At 42.3% G+C, this 27,198-nt stretch overlaps 3 protein-coding genes across 3 annotated transcripts in view; 2 read left to right on the forward strand and 1 right to left on the reverse strand.

Moving 5' to 3' along the window:
• LOC103231361 (ribonuclease pancreatic) overlaps positions 1 to 27,198 on the forward strand; it is a 183,302-nt gene that overhangs the window by 71,326 nt on the left and 84,778 nt on the right. The gene's annotated exons all lie outside the window — the stretch shown is intronic.
• The window catches only part of LOC103231364 (seminal ribonuclease-like), a 62,281-nt gene that overhangs the window by 17,571 nt on the left and 17,512 nt on the right, over positions 1 to 27,198 (forward strand).
• On the reverse strand, positions 15,088 to 16,028 carry LOC103231363 (non-secretory ribonuclease). The gene is made up of 2 exons (XM_007990692.3): positions 15,962 to 16,028; positions 15,088 to 15,754 (listed from the first exon to the last, which is right to left on the reverse strand). The coding sequence occupies exon 2, from the start codon at positions 15,747 to 15,749 to the stop codon at positions 15,267 to 15,269; it is 483 nt and encodes a 160-aa protein (XP_007988883.1). The 5' UTR covers positions 15,750 to 15,754; positions 15,962 to 16,028; the 3' UTR covers positions 15,088 to 15,266.

The raw sequence follows: 27,198 nt of genomic DNA on the forward strand, positions 1-27,198 counted from the left end.
TGATTTATACATCACAATTACAGGGTTATAATAGTCTGTGTTTTCTACGTACTTACTATTACCAGTGAGTTTTACACTTTCAGTTGATTATTTATTGCTCATTAATGTGTTTTTCTTTCTGACTGAAGTATTCCCTTTATCATTTCTTATAGGAAAGGTTTAATGTTGATGAAATTTCTCAGCTTTTGTTTGTCTGGGGAAGCCTTTACTTTTCCTTCATGTTTGAAGGATATTTTCACTGGATATTTTATTCTAGGGTAATTTTTTTTTCTCAGCACTTTAAATATGTCATGCCACTCTCTCCTGTCCTGTAGGGCTTCCACCGGACAGTCTGCCGCCAGACATATTGGAGTTCCATTTTGTATTATTTGTTTCTTTTCTCTTGCTGCTTTTAGGATCTTTTCTTTATCCTTGACTTCTTGAATTTGATTATTAAACGCATTGATGTAGTCTTCTTTGGGTGAAATCTGCTTGGTGTTCTCTAATCTTTTTGTACTCATACATTGTTATCTTTCTCAAATATTGGTAGCTTTGGGAAGTTCACTGTTATTTTCCCTTTGAATAAAGTTTCTACCCCTATCTCTTTCTCAACCGCCTCTTTAAGATAAATAACTCTTAAATTTGCCCTTTTGAAGGCTATGTTCCAGATCTTGTAGGTGTGCTTCATTCTTTTTTCTTTTATGTCCTCTGATAGTGTATTTTCAACTCATCTATCTTCAAGCTCACGGAGTTTTTCTTCTGCTTGATCAATTCTACTATTGAGATATTCTCATGAATTCTTCAGTATGTCAGTTGCATTTTAAACTCCAGAATTTTTTCAGAATTCTCTGGATTACAAAGCAGAGAGTCTTGTTTTCTTTCCTTCCTTTCGCTCAAACAAATGATGTCTCTCTCAAACAAATGATGTTTCTGTCTGTGTGTTGAGCTGCCTGGAGCTGGGTGGGGTGACACAAGCACCCCTGTGGTCACCACCACTGGGACTGTGCTGGGTCAGACTTGAATCCAGCACAGCTTTCGGTCTCACCCAAGGCCCTCTGTAACTACTACCTGGCTATTGCCTATGGTCGCTGAAGGCCCTAGAGGTCTACAATTAGCAGGTGACAATACCAGCCAGGCTTGTGTCCTTCCCTTCAGGATGATGAGTTCCTCTAAGTGCAGGCATGTCCAGAGGTACTGTCTAAGAGCCAGGGAGCAAAGTAAAAAACCTAAGAAGTTTGCGTGGTGTTCTGTTGTACTGTGGCTAAGCTTGAACTCAGACCATGAGATGGAGTCCTTCCAGTCTTCCCTCACCTTTCCATGGGCAGTGGAGCCTCTCCCTGCAACTACCTCCACCACAGGCTCAAAGGGAGTACTGCCAGGCTATCTCCAATGTTCCCTTAAGGCCCAAAGGCTCTTCAGTCAGCTTGTGGTGAATGCTGCCTGGCCTGGGACTCATGCTTCAGGACAGAGGGCTCCCGTCTGACCCAGGGCAGGTCCAGAAATGCCAACCAAGAGCCAAGATCTGGAATTGGGGACCCAAGAGCCTGCTTGGTGCTCTACCCTGCTGTAGCAGAGCTGCTATCTAAGCTGCAAGACAGAGCCCCCTTTACTTTTCCCTCTGCTTTTCTCAAGCAGAAGAGTTGTCCCTTCATGACTGCCACAGCTGTGAATATGGTGGGTCTCACCTGAAGCCAACATATCTCAGAGTCTCACCCAAGGCCCATGGAGTGTACTACTGGGTATTGCTACTGGTTATTTAGGGCCTGAGGGTTCTTCAGTCAGCAGGTGACGAATCCTGGCAGGACTGGGTCCTTTCCTTCTAGGCAGTGGGTTTTCTTCCGGTGCAGGTTGTGTCTAGAAATGTCCTTCAGGAGCAAGGACCTGGAATGGTGGCTTCATGACTCTGACTGGTGTCCTGTCCTACTGTGGCTGAGCTGATGTTTACGATGTAAGACAAAGTCCTAGTTACTCTTTCCTCTCCTCTCCTCAAGCAGAAGTAAGGAGTCACTTTCACTGCTGTGAGCTGTGCTGCCTGTGGTTGGGGGAGCGGTTGTGCAAGCACTCCCTTAGCTGCCCTGATGGGTGTCACGCTAGTGGTGTCCAAGTCCTCTGGCACTGAGCCCAGCACAGCACTGGGACTTGCCTTGTAGTTGTAGTTCTTGTGGCCTAGATTGAGTTTCAAATGTGTTCAGGACCCCAGAGCACTTTAGCCTGCTGTGGCAAGGCTTTCCCAAACTCAGGTTCTGACTGCTGGGATAGGTGATTCCCCTTTGGCCAAGGTGGTCTAAATGCTCCTTCTGTGGTTGGGCTGTGACAGGGCAGCACTGAGTTCAGTGCAGATTTCCACAGTTGCTGCACTCTTCCTCCCCCATGCTCTCAGATTCCATTTCAGCTCCATGTGGCGGCTGCTGGGAGATGGGGAGTGGTGGCCTTAGTGAATCAAAATTCTTTCCTAACCTCTTCAGTGCCTCCTTCAGTGTTATGAAGTTAAAATAGGTACTATGAGTGTTGACTTGATATTTGTTTCCTATGTAGGTGCTTTTTTGGGTTTAGATAGTTGTTAAATGTGGTGTTTCTGCTGGTATGTGTGGGGGTGCAATCAATGGACACTTCTTTTTGGCCATCCAGCTCAACCCCTTCTCCTTGATTCTTTGGCTATCTGAGGAGTTAAATATCTCCTCATGCATTAAGCTAAAACAGGTTTTTAAACGTTTGTTCAGTGTCTTCTGAACCCAAGGGTTATAGCAATGAGACTGAGTCACTTCATACCCCATGGTGAGCTTCAGCTAAGCCCTGCACACATTCTCCCTACATTTAAGTTAAGAGTGTTGCAATAGCCTGACAGGTCAGTTGTGTACACTTGGATATCAATAGGATCGACTGAATGGAAGCCTCATATCAAGACATAAATGCTGGATAATAGGTGTATGTAGCTAAAATTGTCTGCGTAATAATGCAAATGGTATCACTGCTTCCTGTGCTTTGGAATTTCCCCACAACAAGATTACTTCCGATGTACATGAAGGCTTCTGAAGTCAGAGTTTGGTAAAAAATGGATCTCAAAGTTGGTGGAGACAGGTTTTTTGAGAACCACTTGAGGAAATGCTTGAAAATGCAGAATCCTGAGCTCAATGTACAGACATTCTCTTCGAGTATATCTGGAATGAAGTCCACGAATCCATAGTGCAAAAATTCCCCCAGGTGATCCAAATGGAAAATACACTGAAGTTTGAAGTTTTTTCAGGTGTGGCACTTACATGCTGGCAGAAAACACTATCAGTGAATTTGTGTATAGTATTTGATTATATAGTTTATTATTATAGAAAACTGGCTATTAGTCATCAGGGATTGATTATGAATATCCCAGTGAGACAAAATTGATGACCTTTGTGCTAGTCTCTATATGTCATTGCTTACTCATACTCATAGCTTCCTTTTAAGATTTAAAGAATTTTGTCCTCTTGCCTTTCTATTTGGCTAGAGGCATTTGGGGGCATGAGAAAATCTCCTTCTTGTTCCAGAAATACTGAGGAGTGAACTATTACATTCATACTTACTGACTATCCTGTCCCTTTAGTTTTTTTACAAGTCAGCTAACCCAGATAGTCTGAGGAACATTAAATCCTAAGAATACTTAAAATAACCCCTCAGGCTTTTATTTATTTATTTATTTATTTTGTTAGTCTTTTGTCCTACCCAAATGCAAAGACAGTTTTGAAGGTCAGGCCAAAATAGCTTTCTCACTAAAAATACAATTAGATATTACTATGGAGACATACAGGAATAATGATCAAGCAGATGAAACTATGTAAAGTTTTGTACATGATGTAATTATATTTTATTTATTTAATTATTATTCAGAATATTCACATGGAAGTAATCAAGTAACTCATATACATAAACCAAGTAAAACACATATATGCCTCTTTAAAACACACACACACACACACACACACACACATATTCGTTCTTCATTGCAGACTCATAGATTGCAAAGTGTCTGAGATAGATAGCCATTTTATGTAAGCCTGTGATTTGGAGATGAGTAGCAGAATGTTAGGATGATTTGCTCAGATTCCACATCCAACTGGTAGGCCATCTGCACTGAATGCCCCAGAGTTTTACTCTGAGACTTTCATTGATACAGTCAAGATCATGTAATGACCCCCTACCACAATTCTAAATATGGGTATGCACTATATTTTGAGGTGTGTGTGTGGTAGAAAATTGTTCAAGGAAATTGCTGAATCTCAAGAGCTTTGATTGTGGCTGAACATCCAGAGCTTTTGTCCTGTAGTGACGTGACCTGGATCTTTCACACACCTTTCCTGTAATAATGAGGGAATGGACTCAGAGGATTTCAATATCACAAAGCAGATCGGCTTTCAAAGCACAAGGTTCTTATAGCTCCTGAGCTATCTGGTCCCAAGCTCTGTCACAGTCTACCTGCTGAGTTGGGATATTCACACTCTTCCTCCAAGGTGAGAAGGGGAGGGACAGACACATGTAATAAGGGCCAGTTTAGAGCCTCACTCTGTGACCAGGTGGCTGGACTGGAGAAGGAAGAGAGCAGGAGGTGGAGTGAGGGATATCTCCATCACTCTCTGATTCCCAGCTCGGGAGTGAGGGGTGGCACCTCACCGACCCTCAGCCTTCCAGGCCATCCAGTGCTGCCTTATTAGGGTTCTTTGAGTTTTACTTTATTAATTCTCCTTTGTTTGAATGTTCTTGTAGTAGGGAGTCTGTGGTTAACAAATATATACATTTCTACATATATAGATATATGCATGTAAGTACGTATGTATATCTAGAATGCACGTACATTCATATGGAGAAAATATAAATTCAATCATTAGAAAAGGATATCTAGTGAAAAGGATGTCCTCATTTACCTTTCTTTATTGAAGCTAGGTTTTATTCCAGGAAGAATAATTATTCAGTTTTTTAATACCCTTTCTATAATATATATACTGAATCTAAGCATATATACAGTAGTACATATAAGCATACTGGCTTTTCCTCATTTGCATAGATTTCTGCATTAATTCCTCTTTCTCCTCCTCCTCAGACAGTAATAGTCTGCATATAGTGTTTGCTGTGGACTGAATTATGTCCCTTAAAAATTCATATTTTGAAGTCTTAACCCCCAGTGTCACTGTATTTGGAGGGAGGGCCTATAAGGATAAAGTTAATGTTAAATGACGTCATAAGAGTGGAGCCTTGATTCAAGAGGATCAGTATCCTTATAAAAAGAGACAATACCAGCTGGGTACGGTGACTCTCGCTTGTTATCCCAGCACTTTGGGCAGCTGAGGCAGGAAGATCACTTCAGGCCAAGAGTTCAAGATCATTGTAGGCAACTGAGACAGTCTGGATATTTGCCCCATCCATATGTGATATTGGAATCTAATCCCCAGTGTTGGGGGCAGGCTTGGTGGGAAGTGAGTGGATCACAGGGCTGGATTTCTCATGAATGGTTTAGCACCATTCCCTTGGTGCTGTTCTCCTGATAGTGAGTGAGTTCTCATGAGATCTGATTGTTTACAAGTTGTGGGCTGGGCGCGGTGGCTCACTCCTGTAATCCCAGCACTTTGGGAGGCTGAGGCGGACGAATCACCTGAGGTCAGGAGTTCCAGACCAACATGGAGAAACTCCATCTGTACTAAAAATACAAAATTAGCCGGGCATGGTGGCGCACGCCTGTAATCCCAGCTACTCGGGAGGCTGAGGCAGGAGAATCGCTTCAGCCTGCGAGGCAGAGGGTGCAGTGAGCTGAGATTGTGTGATTGCACTCCAGCCTGGGCAACAAGAGTCAAACTCCATCTCAAACAAAACAAAACAAAACAAAACAAACAAACAAACAAACAAACAAACAAAAAGCTGTGGTACATCCCCCTTGCTCTCTTGCGCCTGTTCCTGCCATGTAAGACCCCTGTTCCCCCTGTGCCTTCCACTGTGATTGGAAGCTTCCTGAGGCCTCCCCCAGACACAGAAGCTACTATTCTTTCTGTAAAGCCTGAAGAACTGAGAGTCAATTTAACCTCTTTTCTTTATAAGTTACCCAGTTTCAGGTGTTTCTTTGTAGCAATGTGAGAAAGAACTAATATAGGGGCAAAATTCTCATGAATGGTTTAGCACCACCCCTTTGGTGCTGTCCTTGAGATAATGAGTGAGTTCTTCTGAGACTGGTCATTTAAAAATTGTGGCACTTACCTCCATGCTCCCCAGCGCTCTCTCTTGCTCCTACTTTCCGCATATAAAGTGGCTGTTCCCACTTCATCTTCCGCCACGATTGTAAGCTTCCTGAGGTCTTCCTAGAAGCTGATACAAGGGCAGTACTTCCTGTACAACTTACAGAACCATGAGCCAGTTAAACTTCTTTTCTTTATAAATTACCCATCTCAGGAATTTTTCATAGCCATGAAAGAACAGCCTAATACAGCAATATAGCAAGATCCCATCTCTACAAAAAAAAAAAAAAAAAAAAAAAGAGACACATCAGAGAGCTTACTCCTTCTTCCCCTAACTGAGTACACATTGTTGGGGGGGCAACTGTCAGCAAGCCAGGAAGGGAGACCTCACAGCAAACTGAACCTGCCAGAAAGTTCATCTTGAACTTCCCAGTGTCCAGAGCTATGACTGTGATATTGTGATTTATAATGAGAAATGCAACTGCTGGGCATGGTGGCTGCAGCCTATAATCTCAGATACTTGGGAGACTGAGGCAGAAGGATGGCTTGAAACCAGGAGGTGGGGGGCTGCAGTGAGCTATGATGGTGCCACTGCACTCCGGTCTGGGTGACCGAATGAAGCCCCATCTCTAAAAAGTATATGTACCATATATTTAGTCTTCCTCCCTGTTTCCTGACTCAGAGCTCCTAAAACTCTTAAAATTTCTCAATTAGTGTCTAATTTCTGAATAAGTGTCCAATGAACTATGTTAATGAGATGAGTGGCACCTGTCTAGGCTCCAGATGGGGGCCGGTTGCCAGCAGAACCAAGCAAGTGATTAGAGGGTTAGAACGTCCATTCCAATCCCAGCTAACCCCCTGGGAGGGGAATTGAATGTTGAGTTAATCAGCAGTGGCCAATAATTTCATCAGTCATGCCAACGTAATGACACCTCCATAAATCCCAAAGGGAGAGAGAGAGACTTTGGTATGTTTCTGGGTTTGGTGAATGATATGGTTTGACTTTGTGTCCCCACCCAAAACTCATGTCAAATTGTAATTACTATTGTTTAGGGAGGGACCTGGTGGGAGGTAATTGCATCATGGGGGTGGATTTCTCCCTTGCTGTTCTTGTGATAGTGAGTGAGTTCTCACAAGATCCGGTTGTTTAAAAGTGTATAGCACTTCCCCCTTCACTCTCCTGCTGCTGTGTGAAGACGTGCTTGCTTTCCCTTCACCCTCTGCCTTGATTGTAAGTTTCCTGAGGTTCACCCCAGCCATGCTTCCTGTGCAGCCTGCAGAACTGCAAGTCAATTAAACTTCTTTTCTTCATAAATTATCCAGTCTCAGATAGTTCTTTCTGTCTTTCTTTTTCTTTTCTTTTTTTTTTTTTTTTTTCCCTGAGATGGAGTTATGCTCTTTTTGTCCAGGCTGGAGTGCAGTGATGTGATCTTGGCTTACTGCAACCTCCGCCTTCTGGATTCAAGTGATTCTCCTGCCTCAGCCTCCCAAGTAACTGGGATTACAGGTATGTGCCACCACACCCAGCTAATTTTGTATTTTTAGTAGTGATGGGGTTTCACCATGTTGGCAAGGGTGGTCTCGAACTCCTGACCTTATGATATGCTGGCCTCGGCCTCCCAACGTGCTTTGATTATAGGCATGAGCCACCATGCCCAGCCTCAGGTAGTTCATTATAGCAGTGTAAGAACGGATGAATACAGTACACAAGAACACATTCCTGTGCTGGGAGGGTGGCACACCCCAACTCCACAGGGACAGAAGATTCTGCACTTAGGACCCTTCCAAATCTTGCCCCATTATCTCCTTATCTGTACCTTTAGTATATCCTTTATGATTGATGTATAAACTGAAGTGTTTCCCTGGGGTTTGTGAGCCATTGGAGCAAATGATCAAACTGAAGAGGAAGTCATGGGATCCTCCAAAGTATAGCTTATTGGTCAAAAGCTCAGATAATGATCTGCTTCTTGAGAATGACAGTCTTATGGGACTGAGCCCTAAACCTGTGGGGTCTACGTTCACTCCAGTTAGTGTCACAACCGAATTGAATTGTAGGATACCCAGCTGGAATCGGTTGCTGTGAGAAAGCACCTTCCCACATTTGGTGGCCAGAAGTGTGAGTGTGAGTATGGAGGAGAAGAGCTGATATTTCCTTGACTGAGAGAAAGAAATTTTCTGTTTCTTCAGCTACTCAGCCTGAGTAGATTCTTACAGTGGCCTACACCATTCTTCTTTCTCATTAACAATGTATTTTGGTAATATTCCATGCCAGTAGCAAGAGATTAACTGCATTTTTTTTGCATTTAAAAAATGCCACATAAAATTCCATTGCAAAGATATACAATCCCATTTTAACCAGTTCCGCAGGATATATTATTTTTTCCAAATTCACTGTTTTAAAGAATTCTGAACTGTATGTTCTGAATGAGAGACCAACACGGAACCCCATATATTTGCTATTGCATTGCAGTTAACAAGTCACGCATGTACTATCCAGGGTGCTAGGATCTGCTGTACTGAAGCTCCTGCATAGCTGTGAAGCATGGGAGCTGTGGGTGAAAACAGTAAATCCTTCCAGTTGCATGTGTGTGTCACTTAACCAAAGAAGTGTGGAAAGTAAAAGTTGTCATCACAAAATATCAACTGTAGTGGAAGATTGTCTCTGTCATTTTCTTTGTAATGAAAAATCTGGTAACATCTGTGCACTCAGATGCACAGGTATTGGGTTAGACTCTAATCGTTCATACCAGAAAGGGTGAATTTAATACCTGTTTTTATACGTGGAGGAAAAACTTGGGCAGTGGGAAGGGTAACTGACTTTTTTTCATTTTCATTTTGAGTCTCTTTGTCTTTGAGATAACTACTTATTACCAAAGACGTTTGGCAAATTTTGCTCTCATTTGTAAAAAAGCAAATGACGAATCCTTTCCTTCTCATTATTAGCTGTGGCCTGGTTCTTGGTGCCACTCCAGGTGAACATGATGTCACAGAAGAAAATCAATATCTGATGAATTGAGAAGTTCACTGACCTGGTGAATGTATGTGGGTTGTGGCCGATAGTGCCAATTTGGTAACATCTAATGGTGCACCTGGGAAACCATAGGTCATCATGATGGTGAATTTTCTATTACAAGAAGCCTGGGCCTGTGGGTGCCCAGGTTAACATTATTCCTGGGTGTGTCTGTGAGGGTGTTTCTGTAAGACTAGCAGTTGAATTGGTTGATGAGGTAAAGTAGGCTGCATTGCCAATGTGAACGGGGCTCATCCAATCTGCTGAGGGCCAGAATAGATTGAAAAGTGGAGAAAGGAGGAATTCACCACTTTTTTCTTGCCTCACTTCTTAAGCTAGGACATCTTGTGTCATCTTTCCTGCACTTGGGCTGACATTTACATCATTGGCTTCCTTGGTTTTCAGGCATTAGGACTCAAACCGAATTATAACACTGGCTTTCCTGTGTCTGCCAGCTTGCAGAGGGCAGATTGTGGGACATGACAGACTCCACAATTGCCTGAGCCAGTTTCTCATGATAAATCCATCTGTATCTGTATTTTTATTTATATCTGTCTACCTAGATCTATTACGTTTCTCATGATGATCCTGCCTAATACAGTCATATTTTCTTATTCAGCGGGGATGTGTGATAAGCATGTAATGTGCTCAGTTTCCCAGGTATTCATTTGGGTAACCTGGCTGGTCCTATATGCTACATTCTCTAACATCAACCAATTTTACATCCAAAGTAGCTTTGAAATAATGAGAATTTTGAAGTAGTCAATTGATTTTCTTTTGAAATTACTGTAGGTCAGACATGAGGCAAAAGTGACAACTCTGTCATAATTCTACATGCATTTTAAGAAAAACGTTTATTAACCAAAATCAAGATTTAGTTTAGAAACAAGGCTGTTTTTCATAGGTAATTTAAAATAGAGATGTAGACAGAATTTCTATGCTCCTATCCCTACTAATTGCCTCACTTTCTTATGTAATTAGAGTGGAAACACAGCTCATAAAATGTGAGTATCAGCTGGGCTCAGTGGTGTGTATTTGTAGTCCCAACTACTGGGATGGCTAGGACGAGAACATCACTTGAGTCCAGAACTTCAAGTCCATCCTGGACCACATAGGGAGATCTCCTCTCTAAAAATGAATTAAGAGGCTGGGTGTGATGACTCAGGTCTGTAATCCCAGCACTTTGGGAGGCCAAGTGGGGCAGATCACCTGAGGTCAGGAGTTTGATACCAGCCTGGCCGATATGGTGAAATCCCATCTCTACTAATAATACAAAAATTAGCTGGACATGGTGGTAAGCGCTTGTGGTCCGTGCTACTTGGGAGGCTGAGGTGGAAGAATCGCTTGCACCTGGCAGGTGGAGGCTGCAGTGAGCCAAAATTGTGCCACTGCCCTCCATTCTGGGCCAAAAAATAATATAAAAAAAATAAAAATGAACTAAGAAACAAAAAGTCACTATCAGGCAAAATTGATTACAATGTTTAGCCTGGATCCCTCTCCACTCTCTCTTCTGCCCTGACAATGGAATCTTCCTTTCCTTTTGGAAAATCAATTCACGGACATCTTGAAAGACAAAGCCTGTTGTTTTTTCATTACAATGCTTGATCTGCTTGGATATCCTTGAACACTGCCGGCTACTCTGCTGGTGGGGTTTCATATTCATGAATCCCAAGTGTAGTCATAATCTCTGCAGGAGTATCTCCCCAAGGTTGATGATTTGTCTCCTTGACCTTCCATTCAACCCCCACCTAAAGACATCTGCCCTGAGATGTTCCCAATTATTAAAAAGTAAAACAAAGTGAAAACAGTAGCATTGTGAATTAACCTTCCTTCTGTGCTGGACTTTAAAGAATGTGTTAGAGCAGGTAGCTGAAAAAAACTAGGGTTTGTTTCTCTGGCGAGTAACAAAGACTCTCTATGAGAACGTACGTTTTGATCAATAAAAGTTTTGTGATTTGGTTCAAGTAAGAAGGCCACTGGGAGGATTCTCCAAAGCAGCGTCTTCCTGAGGGAAAGTGACAAGAACATTCTATGGGGTGATGGAGAGGGCAGAGGGTGTATCATCACTTGTAGAGGAGGAGTCCCAGTTGCCCAGACACAGTGAGTGATTCTGCCAGCACATAGTTCACATGTTATGGTAATGAGGCTCCTGCTTGAGTGGAGACTTTAGCATGGTAATGAGGAAAGTTCGTGCCAGTTTGTCTGTAAGTTGCTGGGTTATGCCAGGAGCTGGTTCCCACCAGCAAGCCTGTAAAACAGGCTGGTTGCTCAGTTGATTAAATTCTTATAATCCCTGGAGACCCTCCCTGCCTGCTTATAGAACAATTAACTGCATGTACTCCTGCAAGACTTTCTGGAGATTTGATATTAAGAGAATATTATAAAATCAGACATGGGAGGTTCAAGGAAGAGAAGTGGACTCTAAGGGTCATGTCTTTGGAACATGCTGATGTGACCACTTAACTTCTCTAATGGTAGTCTCTGTGGTGCTGGTCTTGGACCCAGGGCAATGAGAAAATCTTGGATGTCTACTGCAGAAGGGGTAGTGAGTCCAGCCAGGGTTTCCTGATGGTCAAGCACAGAATCCTCCTCGCTCTTGTTTGAACTGTCTCACTCCTTGGGAGAGGGGAGCTGCCTCTGACCTCAGCCCAGTCCTCAGCATGGGGACGGCAGGAAGATGATGTAAAAGGCACGGAGGGGCTGGAGAGAGGCCATGGCAACAGGGAGGGGAATAACATGGGGCTGCACCATGAGAGGATGATGGTGTGATTCACTGAGATTGGAAGACTCTTGTTTCCCTCTCCCTCAACCTGTGGTCCTTCACTGGGGCCTTGCTTCCACTCTTGTCTCCCAAATAGTTGAGTTCTGCACAGCAGCTGGGCTGATCTTTAGGCAACATTATTCTTGTATGCAACATGCTTGATTTGTTCCCCATGAGGAACGTACTTTATTCTTCCATCTTCACAGGCATGAAGGGTCTGAACCTCATTAACTCCTTCATTAATACTCCTGGCTATGATGATCTTATCCTGACCAAACACCTTTTGTGCTTCTAACACGCCAAAACTGTATCCATTCAGGACCATTTTTTAAAAATGAAAATGTTTTATTATATCAAGCAATAAATACATACAAAGATTCAAATAGTTGTAGTCATTTTCTTTCAGGTGTTTTAATCAACTTCTTGTAAATACAGAACTGAAGTCTACTTACAGCTTTAGTATTTGTCAGGAGTTTTGAACTTTCCTTCTCTTTGCTGGGATGATTCTCCACCTGGTGTCTGCATGACTGGGTGCTTTTCCTCCTGTTCAGATTTCATTGTCTGAGATGGGTCTTTCCTGGTGACACTCTGCCCTGTGATGTCTGTGGTACATACAGAACCTCTATATTGTGGTGCTCTGTGTAATTTTCTGTGTACTATGCTGTGTATTTTTCCTCCTGACACTTAGCAAAATTTTGCATGCTTAGAACAATTTTGTATGTTTATTTTTATCCTTGTATAATGTGGCCCCAAAAGAGCAGTGACCTGTCTTGGTCTGTGTTGCATCAGCACTCCCTCAAACTGTGCCTGGAGCAAGGTACCTACTCAGTAAATGTCTGCTGGATGAATGAATGAGCGAAGGAATGGATGACAGGAGAGGGGATGAAGTCACAAGGTGAAGAGGGCGTGGGGGCATGTGGGGACTGATCCCTCTGTCCTACGGTTTTAGATATGAGGCATCCCTGACTGAGAAGACACCTATGATCTGGTACCTGAAGCAAGGAAGGTCCACACCATCTTTCTTCACAGTAAACGTGGCTCCAGCTTTCAGTGTCCCACCCTGTCCTTCTGCTACTTTGAGGTGTTGGGAAGACTGCACTCACTTCCTGACATGCTCTATTTTACCTAGAGGCAGTGGATTCTGTTGACCACTGAGATTTCCCAAACCCAGTGTCTCTGTGCAAACTTTTAAGTTCACAGCCCCACCTTGGAGAAGCAAGATCTCAATGGCTTCTCCCGAGGAGAGACTTCAATACAGCTGCTGTCTGGTGCCAATGAGAGTCACAATTACTGACATGGAGTCATCTGAGGAATGGAAATTGCTGTTTCTGAGGGTCTGGAAGAGGAGCAGAAATATAGAAGTGAGAAATCTCAGACTGAAGGATCAAGGTGCAGATCTGACGGCATCGTATCTCTGTTGTATTGTGACTCAGGCCATCCAAAAAGACCCACTCTGTCCCCGGCACAATCATCTGAGTGCTGCACCTGTCCACAGCTTGCAAGAAAGGGTTCCCCTTCCTGTTTCTCATGGATTCCTGAGTGAAGCCCTGTAATGGAGGCCAGGGCAAGGGCTCTTACTATCCATTTCTTCTCTCTCTGGGTCTACAAATCCCTACTTCTTGAGGCTGTGCCCTTCCTGACAGGTGTTGAATGAACCCTTTGACTCACCATTGCAGATAGCTATGGAGGGCAGAATGGGCAGGAGCCATCTCACCTTCATGAGTGTTCCCACTTCCGCGTCCTCCTCCTTCCCCTTCCCCTTCCCACGTGACCAGCGGCTCCCCATCTCCAGGACATGGAAGTTTTGGGAAAGATGCCCATCTCTCTTCCGGGCAGTATTACAATCTGTCCCTATTGCTGTCTGAACAATTTATCTTATTACACATTTGACTCAAACCTTGGATCCACGTCTAGTACAATTGCTAATAGCTGGAGATTTGATGTGCTCATTTAAAAGGAATATCTCTCAGGCTAAACTCTTTTTTTTAATCTTGATTTCACCATATTTATAGCATTCTTGACTTTTTCTACTTTCTGTTTTTGTGTTTTCTATCATAACGTTCAATCCTATCAAAATTTATCATTCATAAATCATAATGAAACACGTGCATTTTCAGCTTATTCACTGCAGCTCCTGTATCTCTTGGGATAGAAATCATGTCAATAAAAACCAAACTTATACCATAAAGCATCAAATGGGACCTCAGTATCAAATTGGGCTCAATGGTGAAATACAACTAAAACAAGTGGAGATCTAGAGTCAAGTTATAGGTTGGTGTGTGGGGAGGGGTCAGCGGATGGAAAATTGCCTAGAGGAGATATCAAGACTAGGGAGACCAATGCTAGGTTGATGTAATTGGATTTTTGGGTTTTTTTGAAGGCAGGCCAGGAATTAGGTATCACATGGAGAATGATGGGGGAATTAAGGAATTTGATCAAATATTGAGGATGAGAGATTCATGACAAACCAAGTTAGGAGGACTTCTGTAAAACCTAACTTTAGGTCTGGTACTGGTGGCTCATGCCTCTGATCCCAGCATTTTGGGAGGCTGAGGAGGGTGGATTGCCTAAGGTCAGAAGTTGGAGACCAGCCTGGCCAACATGTTGAAACCCACTCTCTAAAAATTACAAAAATTGGCTGGATGTGATGGCGCGTACCTGTAACCCCAGCTACTTGGGAGACTGAGGAAGGAGAACCGCTTGAACCTGGAAGATGGAGTTTGGAGTGAGCCGAGATCTTGCCACTGCACTCCAATCTGGGCAACAGAGCGAGACTCTGTCTCAAAAAAAAAAAAAAAAAAAAAAAAAAAAAAAGAATAAAAATAAAAGTAATTATAAATGACTCTACAAGGAAGGACTAGTAAGTCCAACAGGATGACCTAGTTATGATGAGGGTTCAGAGGAGATGACTAAAGCTTGATCAAAGCAAGAGTCTTCGACAGTTGGTCGATATCAGTTGTGACCTCGGCTTCTCAGCCTAAAGCAGGGAGAGGGATAAGTCTGTGCTACTTCATGACAGAAAGAGTCTCTTATCCTCAAATCTCTATTTCCCACAAGTCTCAGGTTAGAGGAAAGAAAAATTTCTGAAGTAGATTGTCACTAAATGACAGCAGAGTGGCCAAAGAAGACACACAGACACTTCCAGATGAATTTGCAAAGCAGTTTATTGCAGGGTTCACAAGGGACTTCAGCTCAGGAAACCTGAAGGGGTATGGATACTGATGAGGACAGATGCTGATACCCAGGGTACATGGAGGGATGGGATCTTGGCTATGATTGAGGAGCTTGGCAGATGAGTGATGATGAGGAGTGCTGATACAGGAGCTTAGATGACTCTATCCAGGTGAACTGGAACCACTGGATACTGTGGAGGGTCCCGTACTGGATCGCTGTTGTTACATGCAACTATGTAGAACTTGTTTGCTGTTGTCTGTGTATACTTGCAATTTGAAATATTTTGACTTGGAGTTGTGAGGTTACAGTGGATTAAAGGCACCTGGACTCCACTATGATGACAATTGTTGAGACTTGTGTTGCTAGGGCAGGGCATGCTTGGGTTACCACAGACATGAACTACATCAGCAAAAGTTGTAAGAAGAAAAGTATTTTGATTTTTGCATCGCCGTTGATAATTGTTAATTACCAGCATTGCATTGGTGCATTGGCCAGAGGTCATATTTATATGCTGGATTTCAAACCACTGAGCCCAGGTAAATTGTCCGGGTTTGGCATGGAGTGAGCCCTCCACACCCATAAGCCCCAACAGAAGAAGCAGACAAATTGGGGAAGTGAACAGTTTTGGAACCATGTTTCCTGTGAGAAAAGAAGAGAAGGAACTACTCCTCCATCCGGTGTCTCACCCCACAGGCCCCTCTGCTGCCACTCTGGGGTCCCAATTCCTTTTTCTTCCTGTCCCCAAAGTGTGCCACATCTCCTAAGCACTAAGTTCAGCCCACCTCTTCCTCAGGTGCTGCCCGGTCGCTGCCCCTCCTGTCCCAGCTCTGGGGATTGCTGACTTACCCTGTCTCTGCGCTGCGGCTCCTGTGAGAACTGATCCAGCTGGTTGTTCTGGCGTTCAGGGGCAACTGTTCTTCCCTACTTGGAACTGTGTAAATAAAGCATCTCTTGGAGGGTTGGGCCAGCAGAGCCAGGAGGGAGGGTCTGACTCTTGGTCTTGTAGAAACCCACAGATTGGTACATAGTCCGCTTGTGCAATCAGCCTTTTTTTTTTTTTTTTTTTTTTTTTTTTTTTTTTGAGATGGAGTCTCGCTCTGTCGCCCAGGCTGGAGTGCAGTGGCCGGATCTCAGCTCACTGCAAGCTCCGCCTCCCGGATTCACGCCATTCTCCTGCCTCAGCCTCCCGAGTAGCTGGGACTACAGGCGCCCGCCACCTCGCCTGGCTAGTTTTTTGTATTTTTTAGTAGAGACGGGGTTTCACCATGTTAGCCATGATGGTCTTGATCTCCTGACCTTGTGATCCGCCCGTCTCGGCCTCCCAAAGTGCTGGGATTACAGGCTTGAGCGACCGGGCCCGGCCCATCAATCAGCCTTTTTATTTGATGACTTGGCTGAGCAATGGATACCCAAGGATAGCCCTGCTGCTCTTTCTGCTCTAAGGACTCTAATTCCAAGTCATTCTGTGTAAGACAGAGTTTTGCTGGTTGGATTTGGACTCTGGGTGAAAACTATATGTTGCCTGCAGAATGACCACAGATTTTGTAACTGTCCTCTGGGAGGCCCCTAAATGACCAAAGTACACGAAGGCAGGCATAGTAGTTAGAACAAATATAGCCACAGAGGGCTGTTTGCCCAGGAGGAAGCCAGCTTCCCTTTCATTGTTAGTAATATCCTTGGTTCTCTCTCACACAAATGCTCTCCATCTCATCCACCACTCTTTGCTGGAAACTTGAACTATTAACTTCTTGAGTCACAAGATTCTGTAGATTATTAAAACAATCTGCTCCACATATTTGAGGGATTTTTTCCTTTTCTCCTCTTGCATTGGATTCACTTTCTTTTAAGTCTTGCTCTCATTATTGCTTCCACTTTGTGTAAAGTTACACAACCTAAAAATACACCGAGGAAAGTTGTAAAATCTGGGAGAGAATGAATGAACATTTGGTATCATGAAAGATTCCAGCCTAGCACTTGGTATTCCTGTGTTCTTTTCAGCCTATGGTATTTTCTACAAAACAGTGTGTTCTGAGGTTGTCATTTATCTTCCTGATAAGTTTCATTTTGTGATATTAACAAGAAAATGGTTCTGTATTTACAAAATGAACATTTAAGGACAGAGCACTGTGTTCCTGAAAGTATAGAAATCAAATGTACAGTTTGATACACAAAGCATACACTTATTCTTGGACCTCAGAGAAACACAGGAAGGTAATTGTAGACATATAATTGAATTACAGTGTGATAGAGGTAATTGCACTTGTGTGAACATGATTTCATGGGGACACTGAGGGTGAAGGAAATCACTTGGCTTGAGGGACAAGGAAGAGTTAAAAAAAAAAGTTTCATTTCAGCGGGGTCCTAAGGTAAAAGCAGGGGGTTTTCAGGGGCTTCAGGGAAGAGATGAGCATTCTGGGCACAGGGGATGATGTGGGGAGATTGTACAGAGGTGGGAAGTGAATTGCAGGGGTAAGTCCTGGGTACTAAGAGATGTTAAATCTGTGGTCTAGCTTTGAGATTAGAAAATTGAAATTAGTTCCTTAAATGATATCATATACTTTCCAACCATTAATCTGCATAATTTTTACTACCATCCAATTTTCCTGTCATTTAGAAATGCAATAATTTTATCACTGGAGTCCCTAGGTAAATGTGGACACAATGATGACCTGGTGAGGACTCAATGTGCAGCTAATAGTGCTCTGCCTTGAAGTCCTGCTCTGGCCGACATTCATTAGCAGCTTTATCATGAGGCGAGTTTGTTTTTTCATGTAGATTGTGTGGAGATCATTTTTGTAGGTGATGAGAATGTAAAGGTGAATGATACGTAGAGTATCCCCTCTGTGATGCTGACAGTCACACTGGGTAGAAAGACTTGCACTCAAGTGTCTATAGTATGAGGCAAAAGACAGAGACCGCAGCCCCAGGGCATGTACTTGGCTAAACGGTGCTTCTTTTCAGCATACACAGTGCTATTTATAATGTTTGGTTTGGAAGATAACGTTTGACATTGGAATAGTTCACTAAAGGTTTTCATCACTGTCTTATCTTTAAAAATCGCATGATGTTGGTTGGTGCACTGTGTCTCCATTACTGTGTTGTATCAATTAGAGCTGAGTAAAGCTCTGTCTGTGGAAAGGGCTCTAGCTCAGGGCTGTTCTCTGACTCCATCTCTGCCTCTTGACTTTCATCCTGTCTGTTCAGTAATGTCACCTGCCTGGCTCCTGGAGACTTCTGTGCTTATGACGCATCTGACTCGTTGCAGTGTCTTAAGAAATAACTCAGACCATAACCTGCCCAATTTGCAACCATATTTATCCTTTAATATTGTGTATGTGTTTTTTTGTTGTTGTTGTTTTTGAGACGAAGTCTTGCTATTGTCACCCGGATGGAGTGCAGTAGAGGGATCTTGGCCCACTGGAACCTCTGCCTCCTGAGTTCAAGCGATTCTCCTGCCTCAGCATCTCAAGTAGCTGGGATTACAGGCACCCACCACAATGCCCGGCTAATTTTTGTATTTGGTATAGAGACAGGGTTTCACCATGTTGGCCAGGCTGGTCTCAAACTCCTGACCTCAGGTGATCCGCCCCCCTCAACTTCCCAAAGTGCTGGGATTATAGGCATGAGCCACCACTCCTGACTACTGAAATTGTATTCAGAACATGCTCATGAGATTTTTCTGATTCTCCCTTGCATAGATTTCCTGTGTACACTTCCAACTACCTTCATTTGCCTGCAGAACTAGTAGAAATGATCTACTTTGATATTTACGACCTTTGGGAGAAGACTGTTTTATACGAAGCAGGAATAAAGTATAAGCCAATGTTAAACAAAATTCTCTGTAACTTCAGCATGATTTTGTCTTTAACACGAACCACATCTCCCAGGTTCTTTACTTTATTAGATTAACTTGTCTTGGAGCCTAATTTAATGACACATTTTCAGACCCGATCCATACTTCCAGTGAGAGGAGTAGTCAGAATTATGTCCCAGTATTAAGTCCCTTTTTTGGAAACCGATGAATATTCTAAAATACTGTCCCAGACAAAGACTGTTTATGGTAAAAAACCACTGTTGAGTACACTGGATTAATCAATGTCTTTTTTGCATAGCATTTATGTGCAAAATTATAATGTTTAATGCTTTTAATTACTTCAGCCCCAGGGTACCCTTGTAATATTTGCTCTTAACCTGCTGACAGGGAGGTACCAAACCATCAATACCTTCCTGCACACAGATTTCCCTAATGCAGCAGTGGCTATCTATGGGAAAGACAATGCACACTATTTATTACGTTGGTGCAAAAGTAATTGCAATTTTTTGCCATTAAAAGTAATACAAGATTTCCATAATAATATGGTGCAGGTTAATTAAATTGCACTAAATGGAGTAATATTTAACTTACCTAAGTTCTAAAGATATTTGCTGTACTGAGCTCTTCCTGGTCTCTTGAATCTCAGAAAGGTAGCCCTAGGCCTTCCCGCTTCCATGGGGCTTCCTGCATATCTCCTCTGAAAGCCATTGAATAAGTAGATCTGACCCTTTTGGTTAAGTTTCTGGCATGAAAGAGGAAAATACTAAGCCTTTCTTCTTTTTCCTCAACTATAACAAGTCTTTACTTCTCTGGAAAGGGAAGAAATGGAAATAAAGCTCAGATGGAATTACAGAGAGGTGTGTCTTAGGAGGTATGAAACAAAATGTGTTTCCTAAGAAATAGGAAAATTGCATTCATGTCCCATTGCATATTTTAAAAATCTTTCTCTCTCTCTCTTTCTTTCTCTCCCTTCCTTCCTTTCTTCCTTTCTTTCTCCTTCTCTCTCTCTCTTTCTTTCTTTCTTTCTTTCTTTCTTTCTTTCTTTCTTTCTTTCTTTCTTTCTTTCTTTCTTTCTTTCTTTCTTTCCTTTCTTTCTTTCTTTCTTTCTTTCTTTCTTTTCTTTCTTTCTTTCTTTCTTTCTTTCTTTCTTTCTTTCTTTCTTTCTTTCTTTCTTTCTTTCTTTCTCTCTCTCTCTCTCTCTCTCTCTCTCTTTCTTTCTTTCTTTCTTTCTTTCTTTCCTTCTCTTCCTTCCTTCGTCCCTCTCTCCCTCCATCCTTCCCCTCGCCCTCCCTCCCCTTCCCTCTCCCTCCCTCCCTCCCTCCCTCCCTCCCTCCCTCCCTCCCTCCCTCCCTCCCTCCTTCCTTCCTTCCTTCCTTCCTTCCTTCCTTCCTTCCTTCCTTCCTTCCTTCCTTCCTTCCTTCCTTCCTTCCTTCCTCTTTCTTTTTCTTTCTTTTTTGAGATGGAGTCTTGCTCTGTCACCCACGCTGGAGTGCAGTGGCAAGATCTCAACTCATTGCAACCTCTGCCTACGGGGTTCAAATGATTCTCCTTCCTTAGCCTCTCAAGTAACTGGGATTACAGTCATGCACTGCCACGTCCAGCTAATTTTTGTATTTTTGTAGAGATAGGGTTTCACCATGTTGGCCAGGCTGGTCTTGAACTCCTGAACTCAGGTGATTCGCATGTCTCCGCTTCCCAAAGTGCTAGGATTACAGGCGTGAGCCACCGCGCCTGGCCTTATTTCTTTTTATTGATACATAATAGAAGTACATATTTTCAGGGTACATGTGATAATTTAATACATTCATATAATATGTAAAGATCACATCAGGGAAATTGGTATATCCAATACCCTAAATATTTGCCTCTTCTTTATGTTAGAAACATTCAAATTATTCTGTTGTAGCTATTTTGAAGTATACAGTGGATTATCATTAACTATAGTCATCCTCCTGATCTATCAAACACCAGGCCTTATTTCTTATATCATTTCTTATATTTGTACCCATTAAACAACCTCTGTTCATCCCCATTGCATTTTGAGCACAAAGATGCATTTGCTGAGATTTCAGAGCTCACACAAAATGAATTATTATATAGGTTAGTGTCTCTTTAAATGAAGTTATTATATAAGTTTTTTGTTACAGTGATGTTGGGTGTAGATTTTGTACAGTCTTGTCCAGATACCAGCTCTGACATTTTCTATTTGAGACTCTTACTGTAAGAGTTGTCCAGGGCCGGGCGTGGTGACTCATACCTGTAATCCCAGTACTTTGGAGGCCGAGGTGGAGGGATCACTTCAGGCAAGGAGTTTGAGACCTGCCTGGCCAATCTGGAGAAACCCCATCTCTACCAAAAGCACAAAAATTAGCTTGGGCATGGTGGCTGACGCCTATAATCTCAGCACTTTGGGAGGCTGAGGTAGGCGGATCATAAGGTCAGGAGATCGAGACCATCCTGGCTAACATGGTCAAACCCCGTCTGTACTAAAAATACAAAAAGTTAGCCAGGTGTGGGCCTATAGTCCCAGCTACTAGGGAGAATGAGGCAGGAGAATCACTTGAACTCAGGAGGCAGAGCTTGCAGTGATCCGTGATCCTCCACTGCATTCCAGCCTGGGTGACAGAGTGAGACTCTGTCTCAAAACAAACAAACATAAAAACAAACAAACAAAACACACACACACACACACACAAAATTAGTCAGGCATTGTGGTGTGCATCTGTAATCCCAGCTACTCAGGAGGCTGAGGTAGGAGGATCACTTGAACCCGGGAGTCAGAGGCTACAGTGAGCTGACACTGCGCCACTGTCCTCCAGCCTGGGAGACAGAGCGAGACTCTGTCTCTTTAAAAAGAAAAAAAAAAAAAAAAAAAAGAATTAGACGGTTATTCATCCTCTCTATGCCTCTGTTTTATAATCTGTAAAATACAACAACACATACATTGGTTTGTAGGGGAAGTTTAATGTGGTAATTTGTGTGTGTGTGTATGAAATAACGAAATATGTGGCATAAAACATTGCAAAAGGAAAAAAAAGTCTTGATAAGGACGATCAGTCTTAAGCCTCAAGGTGTTAGTGTAGTATTCCTTACTGCACTATCCCCTCTGTGGTGTTTACAATGAGACAGTATGCTTGTTTCTTTTCCTTATTTCCCATAGTGAAGGCGTTAGAATTAGAGCTCAGTTGCAGTGAGCCGAGTTGGCGCCACTGCATTCCAGTCTGGGCGGCAGAACGAGACTCCATCTCAAATTAAAAAAAAAAAAAAAAAAAAGAATTAGAGCTCAGGTTTTTGTCTTTAGGTGGACAGTAAGTCATTTTGATAGGGCCTCTGTTTCTGAGGGACCCTTACCTAAACTGAGATAGAAGAAATTGCCTTTTAACATCCTGCATTAACTTGTGAAGTGAGAACAAAGGGAAACAGATCATCATAAAAATTACATCTTCTGTCAATTTGGTGGTAAATTTGAGGAATTGTCTTAACAAATAATTATAGCACCGTTTCATGATAAAAATACAGTACCTGCATGATTTAGTCTCTTTTTTGTACAGAATTTGATGATTTTGGCCAAATCATTGACCTTGAGCTTCATTTTTTTTCTATTGTCCTTGGATCCTTTATGCTTCTTTGAAAATGCTTTCCAAGGTAGAATTGTTTAATTTACAGCTCTAGATGAAACTGCACACAAATGAAACATGTACAACAGGTGGAAAGTGAGGTGACTGATGTTAGAAAGTACACATAGATAGTAAAAATTGTTATTGTTATGCATTTCTTTTAATGGCAGTGAATAATTAACACATTAGTCCATAATATTATGTATATTATTGCTTAGGACCGTGTTGTATAAATGCAAGAGTGAATAAAATGGATAATATTAGTCAATAGTACAAGTGGAATGGGGGCATGGTCCAGGGATGCCTGATGTCTGGGAAACCCTGAGACAAAGAGTTGGGCTTGCCTAAGTCGGGCTTGCCTAAATTTCTCAATTTGTGATAATTCATTTATTTCTCAACAATAGTCACAACCACTGATATTTTTTAGTAAACAGTACCTTTTCTTCAAAGGGATTCTTGGCCTCTTACCCTGTCAAGACATGCTCTTCCTTTGAAACCAGGATATTTTCCTTCATGGAGCATCATTTCTTACTCCATCTCTTTGAATCTCCTATTTGGCTTACATCCTTCCCTTAAAAGGAACAAGCTTGGTTGTCCATCTAAAGTAATGGCCTTAAAAAAAATAGATTAGAATTTGACTCCAAACTCTGCTATTCACCAACACGGGACCTCAAACAAGGCACTTACCTTCTCTTTTCTACCAGGGAAATAATATTAAAATTATTTGTTTCTTATATCACAAATACACAAACCTAGTAAGTCTGATGGTGGGACACCCTGCATCCTGAGCACAGGTGAAAGTCCATGGTGCCTCTAAAATAGTAGAAGCAAGGGTTACCTACAAGACAGTCCTGTTATGAGTCTCAATAAAAATGCCTTGAATGAAATAGCTTCACCCACGTGCTGTTGGGTTCTTTTTTTTTTTTCCAGTGTTCAGTGAAAAATTACAGTGTATCTAAATGGTGAGTAGGTAATGCTGAGATTTTCTTGGCTAGATAGCACCTGTCAAACAAAGCTTCCTCTTGGATGTAATGCATTTTGCGCCCCTTGATCACCTATTAGACTAGAAGTAGGCGAAGGGAAGGGAGATAGCCAAGAAGAAGAACTACTACATTGTTGTTTGTTAACTGAGAGATATCTTCCAGGCTGTTAACCAGTCCTCTAATCTAGATCTAAGGGGCTTGAAATCATCCCATAGTCTTTGTCTTAATGTTTTCTCTTGCTACATTAAATAACAGTTGTAAATGACAGGACCTCACATCTTCTCAACAATGAAATTGGTTACTAGCGTGTTTTTTTTTTTTATTTGCCTAGTTTAAAAATAATGATGTAATCGTAGTATAATAATTTTATTTCAGATAATGATGCTTTTTTCTGCCTAAATTCATAATGATTTAGGAAAATTAGATTTACACAAACAGTGCACAAATGTCAACCAAATTTTCCTTACATCTTTTCCTACAGACACTCATATACACACATACATATGCTCCAGAGTATCGGATTTCTAAATAGTCTGAGCTGGAAGGAACCCGTGAAGACATTTATACCAAACCCCTCAGTTTCCAACTGAGAAAGAGTAATGGTAGAGTGATCCGTAAGCACACTAAAAAAATTAATGATAGAACTGAGTATTAGAAAATATCTTTTTGTGGCCAGACATGGTGGCTCACGCCTGTAATCTCAGTACTTTGGGAGGCCAAGGTAGGTGGATCACTTGAGGTCAGGAGTTCGAGGCAAGCCTGGCCAACATGGTAAAACCCTGTCTCTCCTAAAAATACAAAAACTAGCTGGACATGGTGGTGGGCGCCTGTAATCCCAGCTACTTGGGAGGCTGAGGCATGAGAATCACTTAAACCCAGAGGTGGAACTTGCAGTGAGCCGAGTTCGCACCACTGCACTCCAGCCTGGGTAATAGAGACTCAGTCTCAAAAAAATAAAATAAAATAAAATAAAATAAAATAAAATAAAATAAAATAAAATAAAATAAAATAAAGAAAAGAAAATACCTTTTTGCTTTGAGAATTATGTTAGTACTATATATATTCTATTAGTACAATTCAAAACTGAGATGGGTCTGGAGATGTAGTGTTTAGCAAGATGACTATAGTTAGCAATATTGTATTACATACGTAAAATTTACTAAAAGAATAGACCACATGTGTTCTCAACACACACACACACACACACACACACACACAAAGAAAAAAAAGAAAATGGTAGCTATGTGAGATGATAGATATGTCAATTAGCTTCATTGTTATGATTATCTCACCACGCTTTTCTATAGCAAAACATCAACTTGTACACCTTAAATATATACAAGTTTTATTTGTCAATTATACCTCAATTAAAGCTGTAAAAAACGAGATGAGTGTATCTGTAATCAGTATAAACTTCCAAGAAAACCTCTGGGTCAGAGTAGTGAAATGGGAAGAAAGAAAAGAGAGACAGTCCGGGCATGGTGGTTCACCCCTGTAATCCCAGCAGTTTGAGAGGCCAAGGTGGGCAGATCACTTCAGGTCAGGAGTTCGAGACTTGCCTGGCCAGCATAGTAAAACTCCATCTCTACTAAAAATACAAAAATTATCTGGGCGTGGTGGCAGGTGCCTGTAATCCCAGCTACTTGGGAGACTGAGGCAGGAGAATCGCTCGAACCAGGGAGGTGGAGGTTGCAGTGAGCCAAGATTGCTCCAGTGCACTCCAGCCTGGGCGAGAAGGTGAGACTCTGTCTCAAAAAAAAAAAAAAAAAAAAAAAAAAAGAAAGAGAGAGAGTGATATGGAGATGAATGTATAAGAGGGAAGGAGGATGTGAAGTGAGTTGCTCAGATGGGTCCTTAGAGGAGCAAAGAGAGATGGAGACAAATGTGAGAAGTACTGAGGTCTAGGGCATGGTTAAGAGGAGAACATCATCATCCCTGGCCATCAGAGAAATGCAAATCAAAACCACAGTAAGATACCATCTCACACCAGTTAGAATGGCGATTATTAAAAAGTCAGGAAACAACAGGTGCTGGAGAGGATGTGGAGAAATAGGAACGCTTTTACACTGTTGGTGGTAGTATAAAGTAGTTCAATCATTGTGGAAGACAGTGTGGCAATTCCTGAAGGATCTAGAACTAGAAATACCATTTGACCCAGCCATCCTATTACTTGGTATATACCCAAAGGATTGTAAATCATACTGCTATAAAGACACACACACACGTATGTTTATTGCAGCACTATTCACAATAGCAATGACTTGGAACCAACCCAAATGTCCATCAGTGACAGACTGGATTAAGAAAATGTGGCACATATACACCATGGAATACTATGCAGTCATAAAAAAGGATGAGTTCATGTCCTTTGTAGGGACATGGATGAACCTGGAAACCATCATTCTCAGCAAACTATCGCAAGGACAGAAAACCAAACACCGCATGTTCTCGCTCATAGGTGGGAACTGAACAATGAGAACACTTGGACACAGGAAGGGGAACATCATACACCAGGGCCTGTCGTGGGGTAGAGGGAGGAGGGAGGGAGAGCATTAGGAGAAATACCTGACGTAAATGACAAGTTAATGGGTGCAGCAAACCAACATGGCACATGTATACATATGTAACAAACCTGCACTTTGTGCACATGTACCCTAGAATTTAAAGCATAATAATAAAAAATAAATAAATGAGAGAACAGTATCTCCAGGCACTGAGACACAGATGCCCTACTCTCTTTCTCTTTATTCCCTCTGCTGAGATGAAAATGTGACTCAGATGTGGACCCTTTTCCTGTTCACCTCCTGGACAAGATTGTCTTTCTCTAGACCCAGAAAATTGGATATCTCTTCAATGAATTCCCCAGACTCTTCCACCCCATCAACAGTGGTCATGAGCGAAGCTTTGCACTTGGAGTGAGACATTTCTCCCCTGACAGCGTTAACTTTCCATGCTCAGCAGCATTTGACAGAGTTGACTGCTCCCTGCTCCTTGATGAAGCTGACCTGAGAATGAGCTTCTTGGGACAGAAACAGGGTGAAAAGACTGGTGAGCTCAGGCCTGGTGCCCTCAAGGCAGACAGTCTTGGCCAGGATGTGTGCTGAGTTACAGCACCCCACCCTTTCCTGATTATTTCTCCTATGTCCCTGGACTCATGTTCTTAGTCTTCTTCATTACTTCTTCCCCTTTCTCTCCAGGCTCTTGATGGTGGAGATTCCTAGGGGTTAGCTATTCTTTCTTTTCTATGGACACAGGCACTCTCTTCATGATCATATCTAATCTCATGGCTATTGTTAGGGCTCAGCACACTATACTCCAAACTATGGCACTTTGGCATGCTGAACTCTTAGAAATAAAGGAGATTGGAAGGCCTCAGAAGTAGCGCCCAGAACCAAGGTCTCTCTGACCTTCTCCTGCCTTCTAGTCTCTTGATTCCCTCTCCCCTAAATCAGCCATAAAATCTAGGACCATTGCTCTAGTCTTCCCTCTGCTGTTCTGTGTAGGAGCTGGCCGTAAAGAAATTATCTGACCTACCTTGGCCGATAGTAGGTCATAAGACTGATTCCAAAGGGGGTCTTGCTGTATAGCTGGGAGGAAGAATTCCTATACAGAGAGGCCGAGAAAAATCTAAACAGACAGGCCATGCTGTGTTCCTCCCTCAGCCTATTA

Source organism: Chlorocebus sabaeus, chromosome 29, assembly GCF_047675955.1.
Source record: "Chlorocebus sabaeus isolate Y175 chromosome 29, mChlSab1.0.hap1, whole genome shotgun sequence".
NCBI lineage: Eukaryota > Metazoa > Chordata > Mammalia > Primates > Cercopithecidae > Chlorocebus > Chlorocebus sabaeus.

Bases quoted from the DNA above. Each gene is read 5' to 3' on its own strand.
- LOC103231363 (XM_007990692.3), bottom strand. From the start codon at position 15,749: ATGGTTCCAAAACTGTTCACTTCCCCAATTTGTCTGCTTCTTCTGTTG.